The sequence below is a fragment of the Microtus ochrogaster genome, chromosome 1 (genome assembly GCF_000317375.1).
Source record: "Microtus ochrogaster isolate Prairie Vole_2 chromosome 1, MicOch1.0, whole genome shotgun sequence".
Taxonomy (NCBI): domain Eukaryota; kingdom Metazoa; phylum Chordata; class Mammalia; order Rodentia; family Cricetidae; genus Microtus; species Microtus ochrogaster.
This window is the reverse complement of record NC_022009.1, coordinates 16,627,125-16,637,434: the sequence shown is the minus strand read 5'-3', so window position 1 is coordinate 16,637,434 and position 10,310 is coordinate 16,627,125. Positions and strand designations below refer to the sequence as shown.

The window sequence follows — 10,310 nt, the reverse complement described above, 5'->3', positions numbered from 1 at the left end:
TAGACCAGGCTGGTCCCGAACTCACAGAGATCCGCCTGCCTCTGCCTCCCGAGTGCTGGGATTAAAGGCATGCGCCACCACCGCCTGGCTTAAATAACTATTTTGAACTGATTTTTAATTATAAATGACCACTGTCATCCTCACTGCCTCTTTCCTAGTCACTTGCAGGATGGAGTAGAAGATCCTTAGCATTAAGCATCACCTGATTCTTGCCTCTTTTCCAGCCCTGATCTTACTCATGCCTAGGGTCCACCATTAAACCACTGGTTCCCATATATGCCATACTGTCTCCCCACAATCCCCACAATCCTGTGTTCATGCTACCACAACAGAAGTTTCTCTCTCTCTCTCTCTCTCTCTCTCTCTCTCTCTCTCTCTCTCTCTCTCTCGTACACACACACCCCAGTATTTCAAAATAAAGAAAAAGAAAAATTAATTCTGTTTCCTGATATGTTGGCTTACATTTTACTCATAGATGTTTTTAGATAAGCAAAAGTTTATTCCATGAAATTCAAGTTATCAATCTTTTCTTTTGAAAAAGTGTAAATTGGGGCTGGAAAGATAGCTCACTGGTTAAGAGTACTGACTACTCTTCCACAGGTCCTGAGTTCAATTCTCAGCAACCACATGGTGGCTCACAACCATCTATACTGGGATCTGATGCCCTCTTCTGGCATAAAGGAATACATAGAGATAGAGTAGTCACATGCATAAAAAAATTAATCTTGCTAGGTGGGGGTGGCACACATCTTTAATCTCAGCACTCAGAAGGCAGAGGCAGGTGGATCTCTATGAGTTTGAGGCCAGGCTCGAACAGAGTGAGTTCCAGGACAGGCTCCTAAAAACTACAGAGAAATCTTGTTTTGTTTTGCTTTTTGAGACAGGGTTTCTCTGTGTAACCTTGGCAGTTCTGGAACTCACTCTGTAGACCAGGCTGGTCTAGATACCCACTTGCCTCTGCCTTTGAGTGCTGGATTTAAAGCTATGAGATACCATACCTGCCTCAATATGTTTTTTAAAAAACTTTCAGCAAAACCATTTAAGTTACCTTAAACAAACAAAAAAATTAAGTAAATGGAATAGAAATGGTATTTTTAATTTAAAAAAAATTTTATTTCCTGCAATGCTGTGGACTGAACCTCATATATGGTAGACAAGGGTTAGAACACCAAGCTATACTTGGTGCTCAACAATTCCCTCAATGAAAAGAATATCATACAACTAATTTCAACAGTAAAAGTTGAGTTCACAGAATAGGAGTCCAACAGCTCTTTGAAACTCTGATAGATGGCCAGTTCTTCCTTTCTATAAACAGGTCCATATGGCACTTTGCCCTGGGCAACAGTAGATCTTCCTATTATACTGCATGTAAAGTTTTGTCATCTTAGGCATTTCAACCAGGAAAACACCTCCCTTAGGGAAACTATGCTCATATATAAAGTATCTCCTAACTTAACGTATAGTCTGTAGCCTATACGTCAGAAATAGTACTCATTCCCATCCCCTTTTCTATATTTTGTGGACTCAATTAAATACATTTATTTGATGTTTTCAGAATTATTTTTTGTAAGATTAAAACAACCTGAAATTCTATAATAATGACAAACTGTATAATGTTCCGAAATCAGAGCTTATTTGTAATGTTTAAAACCTCCAATGTGAAAGATGCTTGGGGACATATTAAACACCGACCATCAACTAGCATCTGAACCTAGACTTTAAAAGCAACATATTAAAAAAAGAAACTTTTATAGAGCAGTAGAACTGGATAATATGGGATGGAGAGATGGTCAGCAATTAGGGCATGGGTTCCTTTCAGGGGACCTGGGTTCAACTGCCAGCATCCACACGACAGCTATCAACTTCCTGTAACTCCTATTTGTAACTCTAGTCCCCGGGGATCAGACACACTCTTCTGGCCTCTATAGGCAGTGCAATCATAGGGTACACAGACATACATGCAGGTGAAACATGCACACATAAAATAATAAAAATTGATGATCTGCAACATACTATTTTCATAAGAAAAAAATCCCCAAATTGTCAATAAAGTTATATTTATAATTCCTGATTATTAAAGATTATTATTTTATCTGAGTTTATAATATATAATGGTTAAAGAAAACCATACTAAGTGTATTAAAATTGAAATATGTTACTCTCTATACTTATTTTATAAGATCAGTATTAACTAGGTTATAAATACTTTCTGAAAATAATGCATGCAGCAGTTTTTTCTCATTTCCCATTACAATTCTTAGCAGGTGACCATTATCAATTACCTCAGACAATAATGACTTCAGCCTTGTCAGTCTGCTTTGACTAATAAATAGCCGGTGGATGCCAACAAGACGTTCAGACACGTACCTCTTGTACAAGGTCTTGTACATTGGAGATAAGAGGAAATGGGGGACTGGCCTTGCTCATGTGCACTGTGACAGCATTGTGTATCTTGAACGCATTCTGAAAATCTCTGTTTTGTACGAGCTGTAAAAGCAGTGAGATATCCTCCTGGCTCTGGGAATCAACCAAAGTGTGCTGGATATGTTTAAGCGAGGAAAACAAGTCTTCAATTTCTGGCAGGAAAAGGAAAGTTGTCCCCAAGTTAGTTGTTTTAGCTTAAATTCAATACATTTTAAGATAAATTTCTTAAACCAGTAAAATTTTGTCTTTAGGGTAAAACTAGTTTGCATAGTTTTAAGTGTCAATCATTGTTATTTTACTAATACTACATAACTGTTAAAGCTATAAAATAATAATAACTTACATTTACTCAAAAAAGCATTTTAATCAGAAAAAATGCATTCTTACTATAAAAATAAATGAGGGAATACAGAATTAAAATTAAAAATATCAACAATTCAACCATCTAGAAAAATTTTACCTCTTAGCATCTTTTTTCATTTAACAGTAAGTGTAACTGCTTTCCCAAATCACTATTTTTAGAAGAACATTACAAGTAATAGGTAGGTCCATCATATTTTACATAGTTCAAGCACAACTTAGAATAATCATTAAATTTCAACATCTAGGATGCTTCCATTTTAACTATTATAAGCACTAATAACTATGAAAATAGTTATTGGTACATATAAATTTGCCTGAGAGTCTGTCAAGATGATTTTCAGGAACAGGTACTAGAAAGTTGACTTAGTAGTTAAGAGCACTATTCACTATTATTTGCAAAACTGATGTAGTAGGAAGAATGAAGTGTATTCATATTGCAAACACCTTAGGGCTTCCACTGCTTTGATAACGTTTCAGAATCAAATGCCACCTGCAGGGGAAAGGGCTTATTTCATGTTACACTTCCACGAAACAATCTGTACCTGAGGGAGGGCAGGGCAGGAATGTAAGAAGGACAGGAACCTGAAGGGAGGAGTTGAGGCAGACGCCATGGAGGAACACTGCTTACTGGATTGCTCCCTATGCCTTGCTCAGCCTGCTTTCCTACACACTCCAGGTCCTTCAGCACAGAGTGGCTGGGCCACTCCCACATAGATCCCCACTTGAGAAGATGCCCCACAGGCCAGTCTTATGGGGGGCATTTTCTCAACTCAGGTTCCCTCTTCTCAGATAACTAGCTTGTACCAAGTTGACAAAACAAACAAGCTAGCCATCACAAGCAACTCCTTTTGTTGTCTACAAAATTAATAAATGTGTGTATGTGTGTCTTTTAAAATGTGGAAACTTCTGGTCTCTGTGTGTTTTCCATGCCTACTGATATGCATACACAGCACATATTTTATACCTTTTGGTACGCATACACAGCACACTCATGTTCCAGCTGATGATTAGACCCAAATGCTTAAGAACTATTAGTAGTTTCCCCCTGTTCCCCAGCATGGTTGTGTGTTCGTGTGCGTGCGCGCCCACGCACACACGTGGGGAGAGTATTAAAATGACAATGTTTTAAAAGCCTTTAAAAAGTCTTGACTCTCAAAATTATTCACAATTTTTGGCATATGTTCCATTCTTATTTCTCTAAAACAACGAGTCTTTTGTGATTTTTGATGAAGACTAAACTTGCAAATGAGTATGGCAAAGACACAATACAGTGGGCACTGTTATGTACAGTCACATGGGGAAATGCCTGAACTCTTGTTAGTTCTAAAGCTACCAACGCTCATTCATCTTGTATGCCACCATTTAATAGCAGTTAAATTTTTAAAATTTACATTAATTTTGTATTTGTGTGTGTGATGCATGTGTGTGGAGGTCAGAGGACAACTTGCAGGCATCAATTCTTGCCTTGCTTTAGGTGGGCCGAACTCAGGCTGTCAGCCTTGGTGGGAAGTCCCTGTACCCTCCCAGCTAAATTGGAAACGGGTTTTAAAAGTACTTCAGCTGATTCTTGAAGTTCTTATCTTTCCCTCCCAAATCCAAACAGCCCCAGTGGCCCTTGTTTTGTCTTGTGTATGAGTGAGCACACACACAAACCCCTCATTAACTACACAGCACAAAGGAAAGTTACATGGCTATCAACATTTTAAAATGAATCAAAACTGGGAAAAACTATACTGACCTAGAAGCTTGTTCCAGAGCTATATAAGACTTGTGAGCCAGAGTTTAGGCACACACAATTGTTATATTTACAAGAGTAGATCAGAATATGGATTTTATGAATCTACCAAATTCTAAGAGGTGACCATATTAAAAAAGAACCTTATCTTTAGTGCAATACAGGAAAACATTTAAGTAACTTAAGAAAAAGTATGAAATCTACAGAGCAGTTAAGGTAACTGTCCCACAATCTTTTGGGACTACAGATACTTCCCAAAGTGCAACGAGTCTTATTAAAACTGTTAATAACTGTTAAAAGAGGCTCAGGGTGTTTGTCTGAGAAATGAGACAAGTGAGGAGCCTCAGGCTTCACTGTGGACTTAAACTAATAAGCAACCTCAGTCAAGAAGGGAACTATGGGGTCTCTGCAATTCCAGGCACAATGAATTTTTTTTTTTTTTTTTTGATTTTCGAGACAGGGTTTCTCCGTAGCTTTTTTTGGTTCCTGTCCTGGAACTAGCTCTTGTAGACCAGGCTGGCCTCGAACTCACAGAGATCCGCCTGCCTCTGCCTCCCAAGTGCTGGGATTAAACGCGTGCGCCACCACTGCCCGGCTATGAAATTATTTTTAAGACTAAAAAGTTGTTGGGAAATCTCTCCTGTACACTAAAGCTACTTAAGAATGACATACTAATAATATATTTTTAAAAATTAGCTATATTTTCACCTATTTGCTATAATTACTGGCATTCCTACATACTATGTAGCTTTGCCAGTTTTTTTTTGGGGGGGGGACAAATCCAATCACATAGGGACACTGTTAAATTTCGTAACTGAAATACTAATTATTAGAATAAACCCCTAGGGGAAGCTTACTGAAGTAAAAATACTTGACTTAGATACACATCGCATCCCAGATCTGTACCAACTCATATTGCTATAAGCAATGACTGAGTGCCTGTGGAAATCTATACCCTGTAAAGATTTGTCGCTTGTATTGGTTTAATAAAACGCTGATTGGCCAGTAGCCAGGCAGGAAGTATAGGCGGGGTGACCAGAAAAGGAGAATTCTGGGGAAGAGAAAAGGCTCAGTCTGCAGTAGGCACCCACACGAAGAGGAAACAAGATGAGAATGCTTCACTGATATAAAGTACCAAGCCATGGGGCTAACACAGACAAAAATTATGGGTTAATTTAAGATGTAAAAGTTAGTTATTAAGACGCCTGAGCTAATAGGTCATCCAGTTTATAATTAACGTAGACCTATGTGTGTTTCTTTGGAACTGCATGGCTGCAGGACCAGACCGGACAGAAACCTCTGTCAACAAGTGCCTGCTTTGAAACATACTAAATGAAGGATTACTGATCTTCTATTCTTTGGTGAACATATTAAGACATGATCATTTGCATTTCTTTTTTCAATTAATTTATCCATAATAACTGGGATTTCACTGATTATATTGATATTCCTGCAGTCTTAAGTGTAACATACTGAATATAATTTCATTGTTATTTTAGAATAATAGCTTTTAATTGAAGGTATCTATAACAATAACTAAAGATGGCTCATAGTATAAAGTATTTGCTGTACAAACATGAGGACCAGAATTCTGGTCCCCAGCACCCACTGCTTATATTGGCCCTATGAAGGAAAGACAAGGCTCCTGGGGCAAACTGGCTACCTAGACTAGGTGATTTGGCAAGCTCTAGGTTTAGTCAGAGACCCTGCTTCAGTAAAATGAGGTAAAGAGCAATTGAAGAAGACCCTGGATGTAAACCTCTGGCTTCCACACACCATGAGCACACATATGTATGCACACACATATATACACATCTGCTCTTCCACACACCATGAGCACACATGTATGTACACACATATATACACATCTGCTCTTCCACACACCATGAGCACACACATGTATGTACACACATATATACACACCTGCTCTTCCACACACCATGAGCACACATATATATGTACACACATATATACACACCATGAGCACACATATGTATGTACACACATATATACACATCTGCTCTCCCCTGAAAAAAATACTAAACAAATTTAGAAGAGTTATATGTCCAAAAATTCTACCACAATACAATCCCAATTTCAGGGTCTATAGTAAAAGAATTAAGTTGGCTATAATGGACCATCTTCTGAATTAAAACCACTGACTTAAGGTCACTGACATAAGCATACCCTAAGAAATGATGTATTTGGGACTATTATTCATATCCGTTTTCTTAACCACTTTTTCTAAAAAGATGTATTTATTTTTATGTGTTTTATATTATGGATATTTTACCTACATATTTGTCTATGCACCATGTATGTACCTGATGCTTTCAGAAGCCAGAAAAGAGCATTTGATTCCCTGGAGCTGGAGCTACAGACTGCTGTGAGACACTATTTGGTGGTGGGAACTGAATCCTTGGGACTGACAGTAAGTGCTCCAAGCTGCTGAGCCATCTCTCTAGCCCCTAATATATACGTTTTTTTTTTTTTAAATGTTTGCTTTGCTATTCTACCCCCTCCCCGGCAATTATCTGTTAGGAGCCAATTTCCTCCTAAAATCATTGCAGGATCCATCACCCTGGGGAGTCTGCAGAGAACCCCACACCCCTAATTGTGTTAAGAATCGTTCTATTGACAGAGCCTACCCCACACCCAAATTGGCTGTTAATGGAGAGCTATCTGTTAGCGGAACCCACCCCACATTCCAAACTATCTAGAGAACTAGGTGTGTCAACTCGTGACTTCCTGGCCTAGGTGACCTGACCGAAGGTAACCTCCTGGCTACATGACCAAAGTGAATCACGCGGCAAGAGCCCAGGCCCCTGTGCCCACTCCCCAACTCCTTACCCTATATATGCTGTACCCCATCTCTAATAAATGGAGGCTTTGACAGGAACCCCAGCTTAGCCTCCTTCTTGTCTCCTAGCTCATATCTTCCAGATAGTGCCTCCCCGGGACTCTGGAATAACTGACTGCAGGGTGGGTTACAACCCCTAGACTGAGTAGCCCACAGGGACTCGGAGCACGGCCAACTATCGGACGACGAAGCGCGGTCCCGGGACAACAACAAGAAGAAAAAAGAAGATTCTGTGGCTGTAGAACTCGGACAGATCTGCAGAATGAGGTAGGCGCAGGATCACTGTCATCCAAAAAGATGGGACTTTCAAGGGAAGAGAAATTCATACAGGAATTTAATTAATCAATCAATCAGGGTGAGAGGAGTAAGAGTCAAAAACAGAGATTTATGTGTTTGCTTGGGGACTCAAAAGGGAGTCCCTCGAGATGTGAGAAGTTAGGGTGCAATCCACACAGCAATGCCTGCCAAGCAGGCTGGCTGCTATGGCTAGAGAGCCTATGTCTTTAACCCCCTGCCATATGGAGCGAAAGCTGACAGGCAGGTTTGCTATACAGGAATCTAGATTAAAAAAGCTGCAGCTTCATTTAGGACAGTAAATATGCTTCTTTTCCATTTTAAAAATCTTGCTTCTTGGTCAAAAATCTTTGGTTTGTAGGTGTATAAGTTTATATCTAAGGTAGATTAATTTCAGTACTGTGGTTCTGTAAAAAAAGTTTTAAAATCAAAGATTGTGATACATTCAGAGGATTTTTAGAATTGTTTAGGCTATCCTAAGTTTTTATTTCTTTCGTATAAGGTTGGGGATTGTTCTTTTGAGTTCTATGTTGTTCTTTCGAGTTCTGTGAAAAGTTTTGCTATAATTTTCTGTGAGGAATGTTGCTATAATTTTTAATGGACATTTACACTGAATCTGTAAACTGCTTTCAGTGAAATTGTCATTTTTGCTGTGTTTCTTCTGCTTTCCCAAGAAAGTAGGGGATCTTTCAAGATGTAAAGTTCTTATCCTACAAGTTTTTCCATTTGTAAGGCCCGCTCTTGGGTGGGAGTCGTATTGTTTCAGCTTGAGGTCCTTTCCTGCTGCTAGGTGTGGCTTCAGGGTGGACTGCTGAGACTCAGGCCTCAGGCCTCTTAATTAAATTTATCAAGGGCCAGAGTTATACTCTAACAAGTGATAATGGTTAAAAATAAAAAACATTTTCGCCTTCACAAGCAGAGATGACGGGACCCAAAACTTCTGTCTTGCTTGCTTAAAGTTACTCCAAGATATTTTCTGGTATTCATGGATATTTAAAAAGAATGATGTCTCATTTATCCTAGGGGTAAAAGAGATACATTTGGGTTATTTTCAGATTCTGGCTATGATAAAGTGGTTCTGCTATGGGCATGGCTGAGCACGTGTTCTTACGTTATGGTTAAACAACTTTATATTTAGGCTCAAAAGGGGTATTGCTAAGTTTTGAGGTAGATATTTGCCTAATTTTAAAAAATAGACAGAATGGGGGTCTCACAATGCTGGGGAGACTCTCACTTGGGTCTCGGGATGGTGCATGGCCCCCCCATGGCTCACTGGAGGCCGTCCTTGCTGAGGTCGCACATATGGCCTTGGTTGGGGGGGGGGGAGGAGTTCAACCCCGAGTGACCGGGAGAAAAAATTTTTGAGTAAAGGGGCCACAACCCAGTGGTCCAGAAGGGTCATAAATCCCAAAAATCCAGTGGTGGTGGCAGGAGGACAGCTCCCTGCCTCGGGACCCCTCCCAAGGTCGTAATCCCCTAGTTCCTAAAACAATACAGTGATAATCACAGCTGGAAAACCTGTTTTTCAAGATTACGGTCTAACTTTGTCTTTGGCTAGTTCCTGGTGAAGTCGCTGAACAGGCTAGTCCTAGATTTTTGATTTTCCTGCTAGAGGAGTCTGGATTTGTACAGGATTTTCAATACTATGTGTGATTCAAAGGTGACTGTCAGTTTACACTTCCAGCAATAAAGTTTTTTCTTTACCCACATTTTCTTAAGCATAAATTGTTAGCAGCAATTTTTAATCTGGGTCATTTCTACAAGGATAAGGTAAAAGCTCAGAGTTTTGGTTTGCATTTCTCTGAGGGCTAAAGGATGTTATATTTAAACATTTTTTAGGTGTCTCTCAGTCATTTTTGGGTTCGTCTGAGAGTTTTCAGTTTAGGTCTGTAACAAATATTTTTATTGAATTAATTTTTAATAACTAATTTCCTGAGTTCTTCATATATTTTTGGAATGGGTTTATGATAAGTAAGGATCTTTTCCCATTCTATAGCCTTGTTATACAAAAGCTTCTCAATTCAGGAGATATAATTTATGGTTTTTCACAATGTTTGTGCCACTGAGGCTGTGTTTGAGATGTGGCAAAGTGTGCTTCAAAAATTTTTCTCTGTAAGGTTCAACATAATTTTTATATGCTGAGGCCTTTCGCTCATTTAAACTTAAGTTTTGTACATGGAGATGGATATGGATCTCTTTCTATTCTTCTACATGTTGGTGTCTAATGAGGCCAGCATTATTAGTTAAAATGCTTCCTTTTTCCATTTTCCTATCTGCAAGGCAGACTTAAGACTTAAGAGGAGGATAGCTTACAAACTTTTAATTAGATGTTCAATGGTTAAAGCCCTAGTTATAAGATTCTTATGGGAAACCTTGAGCCACTAGGTAAATTTCTTACAAAAAACAGTTTCCAATAGAAAGCTTAAACAGGCTGCCTAACAGGTACTCAAGCAGGAAAAATATAAATCAACAGGTAAAGTATACAATAATCAACAAATACAATATATTAATTATAATTCAGCTATGGCAAATGTGTATATTGTTGTGCTTTCCTGTCCCTTTAAGGGACAAGCCACGCCCATTCCCCTCCCCATCCGCTGAGGCAGGCTGATCTTCAGCTTCCAGCCTGAGCTC

At 39.1% G+C, this 10,310-nt stretch overlaps 1 protein-coding gene across 6 annotated transcripts in view; it reads right to left on the bottom strand.

Annotated features, from left to right (window-relative positions):
* Window positions 1-10,310, bottom strand: part of Mpp5 (membrane palmitoylated protein 5) — a 95,523-nt gene that overhangs the window by 21,754 nt on the left and 63,459 nt on the right. For all 6 annotated transcript variants that reach the window (XM_013345906.1, XM_005343251.3, XM_013345889.2 and 3 more), the window contains one exon: window positions 2,368-2,576. In XM_013345906.1, coding sequence (XP_013201360.1) covers window positions 2,368-2,576 — 209 coding nt within the window. The remainder of the gene's footprint in view (window positions 1-2,367; window positions 2,577-10,310) is intronic.